The 20,271-nt window shown below is 35.1% G+C and overlaps 1 protein-coding gene and 1 long non-coding RNA gene across 4 annotated transcripts in view; one reads left to right on the top strand and one right to left on the bottom strand.

The window, feature by feature from the left end:
* LOC135693943 (uncharacterized) overlaps window positions 1–10,686 on the top strand; it is a 30,602-nt gene extending 19,916 nt beyond the window's left edge. For both annotated transcript variants that reach the window (XM_065212535.2, XM_065212534.2), the window contains exons 10-14: window positions 442–501; window positions 1,274–1,351; window positions 1,635–1,710; window positions 4,409–4,500; window positions 8,474–10,686. In XM_065212535.2, the coding sequence (XP_065068607.1) occupies window positions 442–501; window positions 1,274–1,351; window positions 1,635–1,710; window positions 4,409–4,500; window positions 8,474–8,494 (327 nt within the window). In that variant the 3' untranslated portion in view covers window positions 8,495–10,686. The remainder of the gene's footprint in view (window positions 1–441; window positions 502–1,273; window positions 1,352–1,634; window positions 1,711–4,408; window positions 4,501–8,473) is intronic.
* LOC135693944 (uncharacterized) lies at window positions 10,035–14,646 on the bottom strand. Of its 2 annotated transcripts, XR_010517073.2 has the most exons (3): window positions 14,030–14,245; window positions 10,898–12,009; window positions 10,035–10,165 (listed from the first exon to the last, which is right to left on the bottom strand). It is a non-coding gene; the product is annotated as an uncharacterized LOC135693944 (long non-coding RNA). The 2 variants fall into 2 exon arrangements; XR_010517072.2 differs by lacking the exon at window positions 10,035–10,165 and having other exon boundaries at window positions 11,604–12,009; window positions 14,030–14,646.
* Window positions 14,647–20,271: the final 5,625 nt, after the last annotated feature.

Below are 20,271 nucleotides of genomic sequence, written 5' to 3'. Positions count from 1 at the left end.
TAAATATTCCATGTATCTTTGCTTGGACTCGCTTCTTGATCAAGTTGCATGATCAACTCTAAAAAACAATAACATTGTTCTTGCCACGCATCAAATGCGACTTGTTTTAGTGTAAGTGATTAAATAACGATTTAACGGTTTATGTATCAAAGACGCAAAGAAACGCTCCATCCTGTCTAGTCCATTTCTCAATATGTTTACACTTCTAGGAACTGGTTTTTATTCAAACAAATTTGGAAACAAAAATTTTAATAAAGAAAATGTTGAAATTTTTCATCCTCATATTATAAAGTTTGTCTTTCTTGAAAAATGTTGATGCTATGTCATACTTTCGCGCAAATATTAGGCAAAATTGTCCTTTACAAATGTGATATTTATTTGAACTACGTTTTTAAGTATTGATCAGTGTGATCTCTATATGTGATTTTTGCTTTATCATAGGGTGAAAACTTTTTTCAGAAAAGTCAATACGACCCGAATTCGCTTCTTTATTTGACCAAGGTAAGTTATCGGTGGCTGAATGTCTTGGTGAAAATGCCAATGGATTTATTAGTAACACATTGTCCTGAAACCTAATCATTTTAAACGGTAATATTCTGAGCAAAATGATCCATTTAACACAAAAATACTTCACCAGTGGTGTTTTAATCGAGATGTTTTCTTCTATCAATTTTTCCGATACCATTGAATTTGTCGATACAATCAAATAAAGAATTCAGAGGAGGTTTATTCTATAAATATTTCTGATATAAAACGACTTGGGAATGCTTTTCCTATATGTGTTTTGACGATGAGTATAAATAAACTTGTATCCCTTTAGTACTGTATATTTGTAGCAGGACTTTATCCATTGAATTCCAATGTTGCTGCAATCATTGGTTGTAAATCAGTCTAGAATTCATTGACCCTTTCTTTAAACATAACACCAGTTTTGACTAGCAATGTTAACTTTTTTCAATCCCACAAATCTTTTTCCAAGCAGCAAGGTTAACCTCTTTGTATATTTCATTGGCATATCCTTTATTTTTGTTTTCATCTACTGATCATGTGCTAAAGATTCCATTGAGGACTGTCGAGGTAATCAATATAGGCACTGCTTACATAACTACTTTTGAAAGTTTTTAAACAGAGTGGTATCCCTATCAGAATTTTTACCCGACCAATTTCTTACAAAACTTTTATTCACTTTTACGAACATTTTCTACTTGGAATAATGAACTTCAAAAGTTTCTGCCAGCTTAATCCTAAAATGCCTTAGTTCTTTTTCTTTTAGGCAATGGACCTTTTTGATCTGAGTGTTGGGTACAACTCAATGGAGGAGAGTGTGGCTAGAATGAAAATGCCTTGTCTTGTAAGCTGTTTGCTTATATTCTAGATGCAGAGCATCAATCAGATAGTGGAAATATGCATGTTTACTTGTTAATTTTGCTTCCGATAAGCTTGCTTTGAAAGAAAATGGCACAGACGACTGCGAACCTGAATGTGCAGACCTGAGTCCAACTTAATTTAATTATCCTATGATGGCGAGTGCATCAAAGCGGGCTCATTTATCTACTTGCGGATAATTCTTTGGTAGTTTCGGTATGAAAACCTCTTCTTTAGAGTTCACCCAGTCCTCTTCCTCTATCTTCTAGATAATGGGTGCATCTTCAGATTTGCTGTTCCCGGCGACTCAACAAGTTGAGCTAGCTGAATTGCTAAAGAGTTCAGGTATTCAGCTTTCAATAAACTTATTTTACTGTTTTTTGTTTCCTGCTGTACAACGTAGCGAATTAGGATTGGAATAGGGACAGTTTGATAAGAAACCATTCCCAAAGGCACAGTTTGTTAGAAACCAGTGTGAACCGAATTGTCCGCTCCACCGGAAACATTTTTGTGCAAAGAATTGTGCGCAACATTATCTAAAATTTTCTGGAAGATTAATAATAGAAGAGGTGAGGTGTTATATACAAAGTAACCAAAATTGACTTGGAAAAAGCTTACAGCACGCAAAGGCACATTGTCGGGAAAAGGTGACTAGGGAAATGTGAAGGGAAGTAGAACTGTCACAAAAATCTAAGGTGGCTAGGAACAGTATCAATATCTCACAAGCTGAAGAGTTTGAATGAATAAGCTTTTATATAGTCACTTTTGGCGCAATAAAAAATTATCTTTTGTATCTTTTTTACAAACAGCAGGTCTATATTGACTGCAAAATCGCTAAGCCATTACTTTATGTTTGACTTACGTAACTTCCTTATGGCGTTTTACAATTCACGAACTTCCAGTTTTTTATTAAAAGATGTATGTTCTTATTCGAAAATTGGTTGCCGGGTACTTACCACAAGAATCGAGTGATATTGTTATAATCCCCACGGATATTGCTAGCATTCTGACGGATATTTCTATCATCCCTGATGATATTGCTATCATCCCCACTGATATTGCTGTCATCCCCACTGATATTGCTGTCATCCCCACTGATATTGCTAGCATCCTGACGGATATTGCTGTCATCCCCACTGATATTGCTGTCATCCCCACTGATATTGCTAGCATCCTGATGGATATTGTTATCATCCCCACTGATATTGCTATCATCCTGACGGATATTGTTATCATCCCTACTGATATTGCTAGCATCCTGACGGATATTGCTGTCATCCCCACTGATATTGCTAGCATCCTGACGGATATTGTTATCATCCTCACTGATATTGCTAGCATCCTGGCGGATATTGCTGTCATCTCGAGTGATGTTGCTACCATCATGACTGAAATTGCTAGCATCTCGAGTACAGTTCACTATCGTTTAAAATTAACTTGATTTCAACTTGAAGCTTTTTAAAGATAGTTTTGAGATTTTTCAAATTTGAAATTTACGCGCAAATGACATTCCGGCGCCCGCTTCTAAAGAAATATCGTGACGTGTCGTATTTGCCATTCACAAGGGCAATGTGTTGCCTTAGTTAGAGCATAAATGAGGCAATGTATAGAGACAGACATTTTAATGTTAAGCAAGACACCTTGCATACCTCTTCTTCATCAAAAATTATTTTTTTTCTTAGAGTGCTTTGTCTAAGAACATTTTGTACTCGAAGGAGCAAAACTTTAGAAAAATCGTTTAAAAGTAGATTAGAAGGGTATTTTTGCAGTTTTGTAGCTTTTTTCTGGTAATGGAAATCTAGCGGCCAAAGGCTCTTTTCCACACACTGCTCTGCCGAACTTGCAATCGTGCAAGTCTCGGCTTTCCTTTATAAATTAATTACTTTTACTTTCGTCTATATTGAAGTTACTACGTCATGTGAACAAATCAGTGTTGGCATTGCACTGTTCATCTTTTTCCGAGAATGGTAATCTTTGGATGAGGAATTGTTTACGCCGGCTAATTGTGTTCCTTTCAAGACAACGCTATCGAGGAAAGACGTTTTCATCAATCAGGGAAAATTTTGATCTACTTTGCTCAATAATTCATGCCGTCGTGCGCCTTTCAATCAATTTCTTCGATGAGTCACTTTCAAAATTTCATATTGACGCGTCTTAACAGTAAAACTTTAACAACGCCTAGGCAAATATCTACGCCTCTGCCAATGCTAAAAAAGCAGTGTCTTAATTGAAAGTGATCAAAAGCCAAACGAATGTTGTAAATCTCTTTGAGTCGAAAATTGGCTCCAAATTTAATTTGAAATTGTTTTCATTATGCTAAAGCCATAACAAAAAAAGGCGCTGTAAAGGTTCCTTGCGTTGCCGCGGGAGCAGTGCATGATATCATAACAGGCTCTTTGAATGGCTCGGAATGCGACTTATTCCCTAGCGATGCAGTTTTACATTTCACAATTCAGTCTCAAATCACCTTCAATACAAGAATCGTTTGCTTTCAAATGCGAATAGTTGCTTTGCAAAAAAATTGTACAATAAACACGAATTTTTTTTGCACCTTTAGCCTTCGCCAAGAAATTTTGCCTTCGCCATTTCGCCATTTTGCCTTCGCAATTTAGCCTTCGCCAAGAAATTTTGGGCCGTTTTGCTTTTTAATATTTGTAGAAGGCTCTGCTTTGTCATGAAATGATTTCTAAGAGGTTATCTTTCGTCCTTTTATTTTCTGAACAAAAACAATTCATTTTATTTTTCTAAGCCTTCTATTCTTCTGAGTAAGGTTAACTTTTTTTGCTGTACTTGATTAATTGCAGAGGCACCCAATGGTAATTCCCCTGTATGCCGCTTCACAAGTCTATGATTCATATCCTCCATAAAAATCCCCTTTATTCATATGATGTTATGAAAAAATATTCTAGCCCATCGAAGTAAATTTTATATTTTTTATCGTTATTGAATGAGACTAAAAAATTTATTGATACTTCAGGTTGACATTCAATAGCTGTTGAAACCTCGGGTAAAATGTCCTTATTAAGCTTGCAAATTCTTTCAGGAAACGAGAATGTTACTTTGATTCTGATCGAGGGGAAATATGGACATGACACATTTCTTTTAGATGTCGAAGGAATGGGAACACATACGAAGGCAAGTGAACTACTTTAAGCAATTTTCAATTTACAACTTTTTATTATAATGCTTGTGTATCAGGTCCTTGCTAACTTTTTTGTGTCATACTTTGTCAGATAAAATCGTGGTGTCAGTGTTTGATAAAATTAAGGTTTTGTTCGATTCATGATTCAGTATATTTCATTATTTGCAGCTTCTTTAACTGGTTGCTGAGCCCAGGAAACATGTTTGCATTTCATGCCCTCCATTTTTGTTGATCGTTTTGGTTGTTTTAATACTACTTCCCTTTGACTCATACCACTGATATAGCACAATGCTGATTTAAAACCCTAGGCACTGACTCGCCGAGAAAGCAATAAGGAGTATAGTTTTGTGTTAGAATGCCTGGCATTTAAAATGTAGGTAGAAAATTCTACTGCAAGGCAGACACATTGACAGGTAAACCACAGGTTTTTTAACTTGATTTGGAAAACAGGGTTCAATTTTGTTTAAAATTGTAAGAAAATTTAATAAAAAGAATAATTCAATTTGTAAGCATCGTAATGGTTTTCGCCTTCTTTTTTCATTGACAAAGAAATTAATACTTGTTGAGGAAATGATGAAATTTTACCTATCTGCTATAAGAACACTACTATTATGATTTTCTGATTGTTCTTTCGTTAGGAAAGAAAAAGCTGAATTTAAGAAATACACGACAGAACAAAGAATAAAAGCATTAGTTGTGAAATTTCTTGTAGTTTTTAATCAATATTTGCACCGGTCTTTATGACGCCTTTTTTCACTGAAGTCATTTATAATCAGACTTGGCGCTTCAAAAATTAGCAATCGATTTGTCCTGTCCTTCAAAGCAGTCATTCTTGGAAAATTGCCTTTAAAAATTTTTTCAGTTGTTTGAATTTTAATTAAAAAAGCTTATGTTTAAAATCAAACTTGGAATCTAGATCCTGGTGTTCAGAAATTTTCAGTCTATCTATGAAGCATTCAGCTTTGGCGACAAAAGTTGTACATTTCCTGAAATCCTTTCTTTCTAGAGATTTAGAATGAGAAGCAATGTAGTACTGCCCCCTGCATTTGGCTAGTCAAATCAAAATCAAATTGTTCCTACATCAGCAATAAATAAGAATGAATTTATGCTTTTTAATGACATCACTGTCCTTTTTATTGATTTGCCTTTTTTCTTTAGACTTAAAAGTTCCCCCCCCCCTTTCCAGCTACAGAAGTTTCTATATTCTCCTAGAGATTTCATACCTCCATAGAATTCAATTTCGTTTTATCAATCTGTTGGTTATATAATGGAATTAGGGCGTCCAAGTTTGTTTTAATCCTGAGAGCTTGCGGCATAAGAAGCATGGACGAGAGACCGAGGAACATAAATCAATATGTTTCTTGTCAAAGCATATTCAATGTCTCCTGTCATCTCGTTTATGTATTAAAGACTGGTCAGATGTTATCAACAGGACAGCCTAGAATTGGTTTCTGGCATTCATCTAATCAGATCTTGTCTGCCGATTTTCATAAAGAACAAGAAACAGAATCCAGCCTCATTCTTGATTTCATATTCTGATTTAATAAAACCGAAATATAATTGCTTTATCGGGTTGATCAATGAATAAATCTTAAAACTTTGTTATCAAAACATGTGCCATAAATCTTTCCTTCACGTGTTTTAACCATATTCCCTGACAAAGGCGACATAGAGACTCTACATTGAAATTCCACTCTAGATAATTTCTAATTGATATATACTGATACTTCTCTGTGTTTATTTTGAACGGGGTTCTTAGGTTAAGTCTTGTTCTAAGTTTTTCTTTCTTTGCTCTGTTCTCTTCTCGATTCTACGAAACCTTTTAAAAGTACTCGCTAAATGTGGCAAAATTGTTTCGGTCATTTTCTAGTGACCTTTGAAAGTAACCGTGGGCTATAAACGTTTCTTTCATGATAATTCGATATGTCGATCCGTTGCTACCGAAAGAGAACCGCTGCTCTGCTTCTAAGACTATAACAAATTGAAACACGATTTATTAGTTACTAGCTGGAGAAATTCAAGTATAAAGTGTTTTCTACGTGGGAAATCTAATTTTTTAGTCAGACAGAGTTCATCGCGTTGCATTGTCCATCAATAAAATTAAATGTGAAACTCAACTTACTTAAGGATGGACATCTTGTGCCTGTCTCAGAAGGTGTGTCTTTAAATGACATCAAATTTAGCGGTTGCGCGCGCCTTGACCCATTGTTTTATTCTTTTCCATTGATTTTTAGGGCCTTTAATATTTTTTCAAGAAGGTCTATAGACAAATACTGCGAAGCATATTACAGATTGAGGGGGCTCAAATGTTTTTTTGGGGGGGCTATACACGGTAAAAGCAAAGAGCAGGGCGATTTTGTGGGGCTTTAAGTGCATCATGGAAATTATTGGGGGGACTAAAGCCCTGTGCCCCCCCATCTTCCGCGGACCCTCTCTGTAGACTGTCTTTGTACGATTCGGATTGCACAGAAACATGTAATTCCTTAGCCTTCTTCTTCATACGTTTCCTCTTCTGTCTCATTTTTGGAATATTACCAAAATTGTAGAGTTATTTAAACAAATTAAATCAAATAAATTTTACTTGTTTTACAAAAAGGAATGAAAGTTTTAGGCAATATCTTGACGTTTACGAGTTTCAATGCCTTCCCCATCATTCATGTTGCAACAACGCAATGGTCCCCGCAAAGAGCTTTTTTTCTAATCTCCATAGATTTGTCCAAAAAGTATAGTGATACTAATAGCAAGCTTCGGCGAAGGCAGAACTTGCGAAAATTATTGAAATTGTGTAAATCTTAGCTTATTCTTTTCTTCATTGCCAAAACGGCGTCCTCTAATGAATGATTTTTGTAATGATCTCACTGAGCGACACTGCACTCGTGCAAGCTACTAGCAGACAAACAGAATAATCAACAATTTTTAATTAAAAAATGGTTTCGTGACGTTTTTCATGAATTTAATCGAAGTCGATTTAGTCAAGTTCACTGTCGACTTTGATTTCAAATTTACCCATCTCATTTCAAGCCAAAGTAGTGCACTGCTCTTTAATATGAACGCATTTGGTTCAAATTGGAACGCATTTAATAAATCAATGAAAGGTAGGCAGGTGGTTTGATGTGGTTAATGGTGCTACTGTCAGCGAAAGTAGCTCGTGGTAACCATTGGTTGGTCACAGCAGAAGGATTTTATTATTGATTTTTGTTTTTGGTCGAATTCTTTGTTTTTTGGTGGTTTTGGGTAGTTTATCGTAGTTTGAAGTAGTTAATAGCCATCTCTTCCCCCTCCCGCGTTCTTCCACGGGGGTTCTGCGCTATCTACCCAGCCTTGTATTGCTGTATCAGAGCGTCTGCGGCAAAACTATAAGTTTTTTTATTCTTATCCGTAACCACTTGCTTCTTTTATGGTTTTCTTGTTGTGATATTATTTCATTGTCAATTTTTCTGATATTTTTCCTCTATACTTTCCGTTATAAACAATTAGCTTGCTGTTTTGATGGGCCTTGTCGATAGGCAGTTCGCAAGGACATTTCCTAATGAAAAATCTCAATTTGTGGAAATGATATGACAGCTTTCTGTAATTTATTGGTTCTAATGCTAATTTCCTAATAATAAAAAATTAGTTGAGAAATATGTTTTTGACATGTGAATTATGCTTTGGATCATATACAAATCATCTAAGTTGTGCCTTCGAGTTATGATCATAAGATGATCTGATTTCATTTCTACTTTCCCACGTTAGCCTGTTTTTTTCTTTGTTTTATTTGAAAGCTTCTATTTTCTGTCAAGTTAATCGTAAACGCATCAAGCTGGGTCTGGAATATCATTTTTACATTCAACAACAGCCTGTCAGAAAGTTAATTTTTCCTGTGCGAATTTTAGGATGTGACAGGATGAAGTCGCATTTATTATTTGAGTATGAAGATTATTGTTTGAAATTTCCATTTTTAATCAATGTTTTTTTCGTTTTCAGATGTTCTTAGAAACGCACTGATGGTTAATAACCAGAGAATTATCCAAGTTTTTCTTCAGCAGGCACCGCTTGTTAGATCCATAAATCTGAGCATTTACCTTTATCAATAACTCCTGAAAATTAACTTTATCAATAATTCTACAGCCATTTACCTGATTCGGATCTCTCTGATCAAGCACCTTCTTTCTAGAATGGTTTAAGTTCATGAACGCAAATTAATTTGTCCAATCCCTTTTTAATGGAGTATTTAAGAAAAGTCATTCCTGTACTTTTATGCTTTGATTGTTTTTGCTGTAGCCTTAGGTTAAACTCTTGGAAGGGAATTATCAAAATCAATAATATTTTCAATAAATCAGTAATTTTTTATCAAATCTTTGTTATTAGTGATTGCTATCGCCTTTAGGTGTTCCTTCATGATGTATTTTATTGTGTTTTATCGCGTTATTATTAAGGCCGATTTGGTCTTTTCAATCCCTTCAATGCCCAGATTTTGACTTAAACCTATCGTTCTATAGTTTTTAAGCACATTTGATATCAGACAAAGTGTGATTTGGCAACTTATTCTGTTTCAAATTTCTTGCTTGAATGAATTGCTTCAAAGCGTTATTAAAGCAAACAAATTATATTTTGAGAGTGACGAAGCGAAAGTTGATTGCTGCTTTGTAGAGGAGCTTTTCAGTATATATTTTTATATTTCTTAAAAACATTTTATCGACTTGTTGGTATGGTTAAAAAAGGGGGCTGAAAATTTGCAACCTTGCTTCCAGGTTCTTTTTAATTATTATTTCATTTTCTGTTTTTTTCAACTAGACCTTACAGTTTAATTCCTCGAAGTAATTTATTTTGCTTTATCCAAAGTGGCCTTAAATTGCATGTTGATAAGGAAAACCTATTTGTTAAATTTGTAGATTTTATTGCCAATATGATACAAAGAAACTGTTATTTGTTACCCGAGGCGGTGGATATGCTGCTTGGTCAGTGCTAAGGTCATTCAAAAACTTCATCATAAAGGAATTATTCCTTGGAAGCTAAATTTAAATGCTAGAAAAAAGATGATAAGCAGTAGTCACATTTGACATCATGATAAAAATTCGACCAAAATCCTTGCAGCAAAGTATAGTATAAGAAGATATTTCGAAATTTCCTTCATAATTGACTGTTGCACTGCGTTTGTAACGCACACGTAAAAACAGTTGATTCATACCAAATCTCTGGACTCTACAACGTGCTCAAGCTGAAAGATGGGTTTTTTGGGACAACTAATCGAATAATGAGAAACGAGTAGAAATCTAATTGCAAATTGAATAAGATTCGTCTTGAGAAGTCGTGTCTTCAAAAAACTGCATGTCTTTAGTCATCACCATACGCACGTGTTTCAATTGAAAAGGACTGAACAAGTTTCCTATCTACGAAAAGGCCAGTTTACAGTTGGTCTTGATCTCTTTTTAATAAAAATCATTGAACATTGTTTAGGAGTTCTGTTTAAGCATCGGAAGACGAGAAATAATTTTTAATTCATTCAGAGAATACTCTTAAAATCTATTTCAAAAGGAATTATTTAGTACTTTTCTTCACGGCAAGATCGATATCTGGTTGCATGTGTCATTAGGTACAGGCAGTTTTTCTCATCTTCTTCTCATACAATTTGTTTTGAAGTGGGCGCATGATCATATTTTCCGGATACGCCCCATACTGAAACAGAAATTGGATTAATTTTGAAGAACAGATTTGCTTCTATTACTACAAAGCAAATCATCCCTACTTAAACTTATTTAGACACTCCTTTATTGAATGATATACATGAAGATATTTCTGGTATACTATTTTATCTGCTTCCTTACGGTCTATCGCGTTGAAAATCTTGTTTAAATTTGAAAATAGATTTTCTTCTTTTTGGTTTTGCACTTCTCGTTTCGCTAGCACCACAGGCCTGGCTTTTCTTTATCTGTAAAGAACCGAAGTTATCGAATATCTTGCGTAGCTACAAAGTATTGAAACTGTACCTGTTCATTTGTGTATTTGGTAATTTTGTAACTTTCAGTAAGAAACCACTTACAAACATATTATTGTCGGTAACGATAAAACAATACCCTATGCTATTTTATGTTGTTTGGAAATCTCGTGCCCCATATGGTATCATTATACCATATTCTAGTTTTGTAGCAATATATTGTAAGCTTTATGAGCTTAAATAATTCCATATGCTACTACAATCTGAATTCTTCTTCTTTTGGTGCGATTTCTCAAGTTAAAAGATTGACTGAAAGCTAAAAACAAACATCTGCAGAATTGCGTTGTCTAAATCGGTCGGTAACTCATTCAAGATTACTAGCGAAGCAGTTACACTTCAAATACTATCATGCTTTAGAGGATACTTTGGCTTATCTCTACAAATATAATCGTTTTTCTCAATATTCTACTTACTCGAGGTTTACTTGAAAAAGCACATGCTTTAACTCTCGCTACAGTTACCAAAGCCTTTATCAATCCCGTGCTATGAAATTCTCACTACTTATTTGTCGACATACTCAAACAATCCAATTTTTTCTCTCTTTATTTCATGCCTATTTGTTCAAAGAGTATTTGTGTAGGAATACAATGGAACAGCAAAGGAAAGGACAGGTGATAAATCTGCCAAATTTGATGTTTCCAATGTAGATGCATTGAATGGCTATGGCTTTTTAACCTAACAGACTGGCAAAAAGCAACGCCTTAAGAAAAATATTTAACGATTGCCAGGAATGGTTTCGTGTGACGGAGTTTATATCTGCGAATCAAATTAAGTTAATCTAAACTCATAAATTGCAAAATAGTTACACAATCTTTCTGGGTGACGTAGATGATTAATTCGGAAAGATATGGAAATAATTTTTTACATATAGTCGACTTGTAATCAGAGCCTAGATTTCTTCTAGAAAATTTCTGATGTCTTCAGTTAAAATGTGCTTATTGTACTTAAAATTCTAAATTTAGCTTCGAAAAATGATATCCTTGCATCAGCTTGTCACTGTACACAAATTTAGCAACATTTGGAAAATTCAGCTCTTTTTGCAGGAAAACGTAAGCAAAGACAGTCATGGAGAATTTTTTTGTATACGGTATTCAAGAGAAGTTGAAAAAACACCAACAATAAGAATCATATAACCTTCATCCTTATTTTTAATGAAATATATTTATACAATGATTCTGTCCTTAAAACAATGTCCTAAGTAACTATCCTCGTACCATGATATATACAGCCAAGTAGAATTGCATTCGCTAGTGTCCGAACCAAAAGCCTACTCTAACCCATTTCACGCACTGGGCCCCAGACCATTTTGCGCAGGCCCAGTTGGCGTCTCTGTCATCACGATGGATAGTGTTCTCCTTTGGTTTTCGAAAAGCTTCCTTTTTTAGCTGCTCTTCAATTACATCATCTCTTATCAGCAAATCGTTTCTCTCTTCGTTGTTGGCAACAGGAATGGCTTTTGCTATACATATAAGCAGTAAAAGAACAATGCAACACCTCGCCGTATTTGGATGCATTCTTGATATCCCTAAAATAAAAATTTAGAAAAGATTTTCATCAATGATATAAAGAAAGCTTTGAATGTCTTTGAAACTGCCCAAAGTCGACAGAATGTGATTACAAGACAGCATAATTTGTAAAATTCTTTTAACATGCTAATAAGAATTCGTGATTTTTTAATTGATATTAAAATAATGAAGAGAAAAGACATTGAAATGACGCAATAGATGAATCATTATGAAAAATTACTCCACCGGTGTTAAATATGGAACTTTAAGGGAACATTCAATTGCCTCAAACTTTGGAATATATTTTTGCAAGCTATTCTTTATGCTGGACATCATCGGTGCATTTCGAGTTTATTTGTTCTGTTACTTGATTTTAACCGGAATCGTTAATTGCAAGTGTTTGAGATGACTTATCCGTACTTCTGTTTATTCACTTTGCACTACATCCCGCGAGCTACAATTATTTTTACAAAAAAACTTCGCAAGTGTTTTTATAATAAATGAAAATGACGCAAGATAGAAGTTAATGCTAGAATGAAAATGGTTTGCTTTCTGTAAATTACATATCTTGCGTGGTGCGTAGCAAGATTGTGGCCTGTTGGTATTGTTGCATGGTGGTATTGTTGCGTGGTGGTATTGTTGCGTGGAAGTTTTGTTGTGTTGTAGTATTTTGGCACGGTGATATGGTTGTGCGATGACGTGTTGGTGTGTTGGCGTTGTGACCATGCACAATCTGCCGAGCCTTTCCATTCATTGCGAGAAAGCTTTTCATTGTTTGGTAAAAATTTCAAAATAATGATATCTCTTCTTCGCTATTTCTACCTTCTTTTGTAAGAACAGGGTTTAGAAATGTGTTTCTATTTGGTATGACTACTGTAAAAAGGTATTCTTCAATCAAAAGAAAACTGAAGATCATGTAACGAGAAAGAGTAGCAATACGTCAATTTTTCCCTTCAGAAAGAGTAGGATGTGGAGGAGCCAGTCAAAATACGTCAATTTTTCCCTTAAAGATGACAGGATGTGGAAGAGCTTTAAGAATATCGATTTGTGTGTCTTTGGCGTGGAAATCTATTAAAATATTGTCTATGGTCATCAACAACAATGAAGAATGTGTGTTCATTGATTATAGCGACGTTAACTAAACTCTGCTACAAGATTTGCTGTGAAAGATCACTTAACAGAATTTAAAGGAAAAATCATTTAAGCTAGAAATTTATTAAAGGCCGTCGAAAAACTGAAACTACTTTAAGAACACGATGCATTGAAAACCAGTAGAGCAACTTCCTACAAAGCTGGTTTGGAAATCTGTTCGATGAAAGCCTTTATGCCTAATATAATCCTTTAAATTGTACTTTATCATAAATTTATATTTTGCAAACTATAACTGCTAATTCGTCATGAAGCTCATATTTGTAAAAGTACGCGAAGCTCAAAATCTTATCAATCACAAAGTGCGCCATTTATAAAAAACAAATTAATCATATGGCTTTTTCCCTCTTATGATAGATGGATCAAAGCTAGAAAAAGCAGAACATTGTAAGATAATGTCTCCCATTTTAACAGTTACGTCTATAAATTTTGAAATTATTAGAATACTTTTGATTTGATACCTTGAATCATTCTTCGCCGATACGAAACTAAAAACATCTATTTGAGCTGGTTTAAACGTTGTGGTTCTATCGTTCCGACTGGTGGAGTTGTTTCTGACTTCTTTTAAGGTTACACTTTTAAGAAAAATGATTCTTTAAGAATTGGCGTTTCGACAAAAACATCATTTTTGGAAGATCTGTAGTTGATGCATATCTTTGAAAGCAATAAATGACCACTCCAGTGACTGTTCGATTTTGATATTGGTTGATTAAAATGTTTAACAAGTTTTTTTCAAATGAATGAATTACCATAAAAAGTATTATGAAAAAATACGACAACTTGTTCAAAATTTCATGATTCGAAATATTCTAATCATTTTCATTATCACGGTTTTATGATATATATAAATTCAAAAAAAACTTTGTGAAGAACTCTTCGTAGTTGACTCACCTTAAACTCACGCTTAGTACCAGACGCTTTTATGAGATTCAACTGTGCGAGGCCACCTCGGCAAATGGCTACTGTCTGATTTTGCTTCAAATATATAGCCAACAAGATCGATTAATCAGCCACAAAAAGAAATAAGCTCTTTGAAATCCTTTGTCTTTTCGCTGTCAACAAATATCCACTTTCTAGTTTTATTGTAAACAGACATGGAAGATATATTCAACGGTAAAGGTATCTCCTGTTGGACATTACACGGCTTCTCGCCAGCCACTAGCCCGAAGCCTCTGTTTGCGTATTCCCTTTAGTGATAAAAAAGTCTAGGATCTTGGAGCCATTAGCGTGCAGGTGTATGCTCGGGGTTGATATTAGTGTTAAGTTTGAATTCGCAAGGTGGCAAGGTCTTGAAACTCTTCAATCAATCGTACTTAAAACCGTATAAGAAACAAACTGGTTAACACCGGTGATTTAAAAGTAAACAAACTAGATGAGACGAAACGTCTAGCAATTTTAGCTTCATGAACGTTTGATATCTTTCTTTAGAGCGACATATTTCAAACATGAATTGAGACTGTGCTTGCAAAAATTTAATAGATTGAATTGGACTAGTGAATGATCTTGGAACAAAAATTTTAATGAACTATCCTGTTTTTCTATAAATTTTCTATCTGTGTACTCTATTTGTTCTATCTCAGTCTTGTTTTGTTGCAGACAAACATGCATCGTCTTGTTGCAGACAAACATGCATCGCTTAAAATAAGCCAATTCACATATAATACGTCACCATGCCACTATTATGTAGCTTGAATAATGCAAATTTTGATTTGTGACGTCATATTGTGCATGGAAGTTTCTCATTACGTCATATACAGTTCTTCTTTCATTTTTAATGATTTATTTTTATAAAGATCTGGGTTAAACAACATAAAACTCTGCATCATCATCATTTTGCCTGTTTCGTCATTACAGAAATTGATTTAATGGAATCTTCTAGGAACCATTACACAAACTTCAATGAATTTTTTTTACACAATAAAAGTTGGTTTTTGCTAAGAATGCATTTCAAAGAAATTTCTGCAAGTATTGATCAACAAGATATTTCATTACCCATACGTCAACGAACACTTTCTTTTGCATTCACCGGAATACATTAAAGATGCAAAGTCCACGTATTAAGGCAAAGTGCTCAATTTAGAATAGGTATTCTTGTATTCAACAAAAAAATGCATCGGAGTCAAAATATAATGCTTTTCATAAAATACATAACTATTTTATTTGATTTTATGATTTTGAGAATGCTTTACTTTGTAATTTACAAAGACTGCATAGCATAATACAGATCGAAAGGGCTTAAATATATTTTTGTTGGGGGATGGGGGGTGGGGGATGCGGGGCTAAACATACTAAAAAACAAGAGCAGGGCAATATTTGTATATTTTTAAGTACATTTTGAAAACTATTGATAGGGTTAAAGCCCCCCGCTCCAGCGATCTCTGGCCTGGTTTGAATGCCAAGCAACGAACGAAGAAAATTTGCGTGTATTTTGCAAGATTTTTCATTTAGGAAGAAGGATGTTCAGCCTAAATAACTCGGCTAACAGGGCCTAAAATAAGAAAGTTTCACAAATCCACACTTTTTATAAAAATTGGGCGTGGTACTTTGCTGGGATTGGCATCATTAGGGTGGCCAATTTAGAAGCTACCATCATAGTGCAAATAGCATGTCCTAATTGGGCAAATTATTTAATGAATGAAGTATAAGTAGCAAAAGCTGATTCTTTACAATATATGGACTGGGTTAATGAGAAAATTAGCTACATATAGCGATGTCTTAATATGTGAGCAAAAAGTTATCGAAAGGAAACTCTTTTACATGGTTTGTTCGGATCTCTGTCAAAGTTATTTTTTGATTCCTTCCCCCTTCAAAAACTCCCTTAAATCAGCCTTGCTTGCAAGACTTTGGTGTCTTTTGGTTTTTGGGAGCCATATCTTTGCAGCTTTTCTCGGAACTCGAAAATTTGCTAGATCAAGCATATTCATTGCAATATTTATCTATTTGTTAAGTTTTTTCTGGAGCTATGCTGCTTTCCCCACCTTCCTCTTTCTTGTTGTAGGTGGGAATCAGCATCTCTACATCGATAGGATTAGGGTTTGCTGCGAGAATCCGAGCCCTTGTCTCGTCTGGTAGAATTCCTCTGAGAACAAGTCTCAGATCTCTGCGATCTTAATCGTTTATTTCTCAAAATTTGATGCATGATTGAATGAAATATTTTGTCTGGGACAAAGGCTGGGTGAAGCTTTCTAAAGTCTCTTTTACTTATAGAAAGTTCTTAACTGCATTCAGCTCATCAAATTCTTTGCCATCAAATCTGTTCTTCAAAACGTTTTGGTACTATAAACGAAAACCTCGTTACAGATGGCAAATAAACTCTTCTCTCACTGATGTACAATTGTGCTTGTTTCTTCTTATTCTCTTTTCGCCTAGCTTGAAGGCATGACCTTTACCCCCATTTTGTTTGAAATGCAGAAACCACGCACCAGATCTCAATTTTGGAATTTCGCCAAATTTGTCATTAGATTGTGCTAGATTTGCGAAAATTATGCTAGATTTCAAATAAAGGCAACCCTGCTCGAGAAAGAGGCTAATGCATGCTCATAATATCAAAAGTGGCCAGAGTTGCAATTTGGCCTTTTTGACAACCCAGTGTACTCATTATTCATAAACAAGAAGGCAATTTAGATTCATGGTCTGATGACCAAATTTCTCCATTTTGGTAGTTTCTCAAAACCCCTTGGCCGCCACATATTGATTTGGCCGAAAAAGGAGAATTTGGCTGAATTCTGGCCGCATGTTTAAAAAAACAACGAAAATGAAAAGGAAATGAAAATGAAAACAAAAATTTTTGCACAGATAAAAATTCAAAACTTTTCAAAATAATTTCAAAATTGCAAATGATAAATGATGAAACAAAGTAAATGATAACAGACAGTTTTTGATAAAAGCAAGTAAAAACTTTTGTAACCTGCGAAGGAAATTTTGATTACGATATCACTCCCAATAATTAGCAAAAATTTAGCTTTTTTGTATACTGCGTTTAGCTGGCTGCATTTGGCTGCCAACCACAAAATATGTGGCTGCCAACCATTCAAAACAATTGACAAAATCCTGAAGGTGGAAAGTCACAATTTACCCCAAAATGAAGCCACAGATGCTGGTTTAAAGTGTTTCCATTTGGTAACGATTGACAATGGATCAATGGAAACAATGATTCTTTTAAATAATATCAGAGTTATGCCAGAGTTAGCTCGATTCCAAATTATGCTAGATTTTATGCTAAATGACGATTTTTGGCCAATATTATGCTAATATTACGCTAGATCACGTCACACTGGCACCAGCCCATAATGGAGTGGCTGGAACGGGATCAGGAGGCTTGCCCCTAAATTTTTGTACGGCCACGCCCTTTGAAACACCGGAAACACTCCTTTCAGAAAATATCCGCTTCTATCTGTCCTTATTCATAAACATAACCATTTAGAGAAGATTTTGATTAACATAAAAATACAAAACCGAGTTAGATAAAATACAAATTTATCTTTGACCACACAAGATAAAGCACCATCAAAAGAACAAAAACGTGTTCCCAGCAGAACTGCTACTAATGCGTTCGTTAGCGTAAATTTTCAAAACATTTTCTAACCAATTATTGCAAAAAAGTTGGGGAGGACTATAGTCCCTGTCATGCAACATTCCCAATTGAATTTTCCTCCCAGCTACTACCGAGAGGCTTATCATCGTTCAGCTGCTGTAGCTTTGAGAGGAATTTTTCCAATGCTTCTCCAATTTAAAACACCTTAGTTGAATTGCTTTATAGCTTTTTCTGAAATCTACTGAAAGATATCACATAAACCTCAAAATACATTACGGACAGGAGATCATAATCTCGGTCTTGGTCTATAGGCCCAGAGTCTTTTTTGAAGCAAATCATAAAAGCAAACTAAATTGAGATGATGTCTTGAAATCAAAGCTGTATAAAGAGTCCATCTTACTTCAAAATAGCAGACAACAATATCATAAAGCGCAATTGATTTTTCTCCGCATGTAATTCTGAAGTTTCATTTGAGTTCTGAAGTTTCTTAATTCTTTTTTATTGTCCATTGCTTATTTCTTATCGCAATTTTCTTATAAAAAATGAGTGCAATACATAAGGCTGGGATTGGGCATTCACGAATTGAAAAAATGTTCCTATTTTTTCTTAGGCATTTTGATTGGTATTCTATGTTGCACTTTTAAGAACATGCATCATTTACAAATCCACACTTTCTACAGTTACAGTTCCACAATTCTAATTTACAACTCCACAAAGTATGTCAGATTCACGCTTATTTTAAGCCCTGTCGGCTAATAGCACATTTTTACTGTTAGAAATTCAATACTCTTGGAAATTGTCCAGTGCTAGAAATAACACAAAAAAGCGCGATTGAAGATTTCAAAGAGCAGTTGCGGTTTTATAATAAACAAAGCTGTACTTGCAACACTCTTTTAATTCATTTCTAGATTTGCATTTTGTATTCATTTTGAAGAAACAATGCAAATAATTTTTATCGACAGAAGTATATAAAAGTTTTAAAGTAGAACAGAGATGAAAATTGATCGAAAGGTGAAATGACTGATTCTTGTGGAACACCAGATGTGGAAGAGGTCTGCGAAGCAGCAACAATTTGGACACTAAATTGACGGTCAGTAAGAAAGATTTCAATAGATTGAATTTGTCGGCATTTTTCTTGAAGACCTTCCAAAAGTAATTGCGGAGAAGCCAGCTTTCTAGAGATACTTGCATGTTTTGAATAAATTAACATATTATGACGTAACAGTACTTAGTTAGTGGTAGAGCACGAGGCCAAGGAAGAGAACGTATAATTTGTGAGCACATGATTAGGCCCTTTTTAACAACATATCATTTGGCGACGAGGATTAAAACAAAAAGCAGATAACATGGAGGGAAAGCACATGCCAGTTCCGTTAAGTTTCAGAACTTAAGATGGCAACAGCAGCACGATTAGATTTATTACCGCTCCCACCATTCGACTCATAAGCCAACGATGGCAACAATAGAAACGCCGTTTCGAAACATATTTACTTGCGGTAAATATAACTGATTATGCTCAGAAACGTGCCTTACTATTGTACCAAGCAGGTACCAAGCAAGCAGGTACTCAAGAAATTTTCGATCCCCCCCCCCCCAGTTAAGCAAGATAGAGCTACAGATTACAAGATAGCGTCGGCAAAACTTAACACTTACTTTGCTTCGCAGAAAAATGTCGACTTTTAAATTTTTCAATTTCACCAAGCCAAACAGAAGGCTGGAGGAACTACTGATCAATTTGCTACACGACTTCGCAAACTTGCTACAAATGCTGAATTTACAGATTTAGATAAGGAAATTAAATCTGCGATTATACAAAACTGCTCGTCTAAGCAACCCAGAAGGCTTTCTTTGCGGGAAGAGAAGCTTACACTTGCCGTGTTGTTATCAAAAAGACCTATTCTAGAAGCCAGCGATACACAAACTAAAGATATATAAAAAAGACTCATACAAGTGGAAACTGCTCAGCTGGTTCGTGAACCTCAGTCGAAAACCTGTTTTAACTGTGGCTTTTCATGGCCTCGTCGTACTTCCTCTTGCCCCGCCAAGACTCAAAGTTGCCGCAAATGTGAGCGTGTTGGACATTTTGCTTAAGTCTGTAAAAGCTGCGCGAAACAACCGCGTGCCGTTAATGACCCGCCTGCGCACTATCAGACAAAAGGAGGTCATAAACTCGCAAATCAAAAAGGAAAAATACATCATGTACATGAAAAAGCACCTCAACAGCGACGAAGATTCTAGCACCGACGAAGTTTCTAGCAACGACGAAGTTTCTAGCAACGACGAAGTTTCTAGCAACGACGAAGATTATTTGCTTACGTGCAATGATCAACGGGAAATAAAGATGCCGAAAGTCCGTGTAAAAATTAATAACACCCCTGTGAAAATGATTTTGGATACAGGAGCATCGATTGATTTTTTGGATGAATCAACATCTCATCAGGTCAAGGCAGCTAAGAATATCAATTTTCTCGTTCAACGAACAGATGCTTTTTGCATTTGGTTCTGAACAACAGCTTCCAGTTTTGGGAAAATTTCATGCCACGATCGAAACAAAGGACAGAATCGCGCCCGTTTGCCTACATGTGGTTTGGGGAATTTC

The sequence above is a fragment of the Rhopilema esculentum genome, chromosome 11 (assembly GCF_057945365.1).
Source record: "Rhopilema esculentum isolate cy_ngs chromosome 11, ASM5794536v1, whole genome shotgun sequence".
NCBI lineage: Eukaryota > Metazoa > Cnidaria > Scyphozoa > Rhizostomeae > Rhizostomatidae > Rhopilema > Rhopilema esculentum.
Note: the sequence above shows the minus strand (reverse complement) of the source record. Positions and strands in the feature narration are given on the sequence as shown.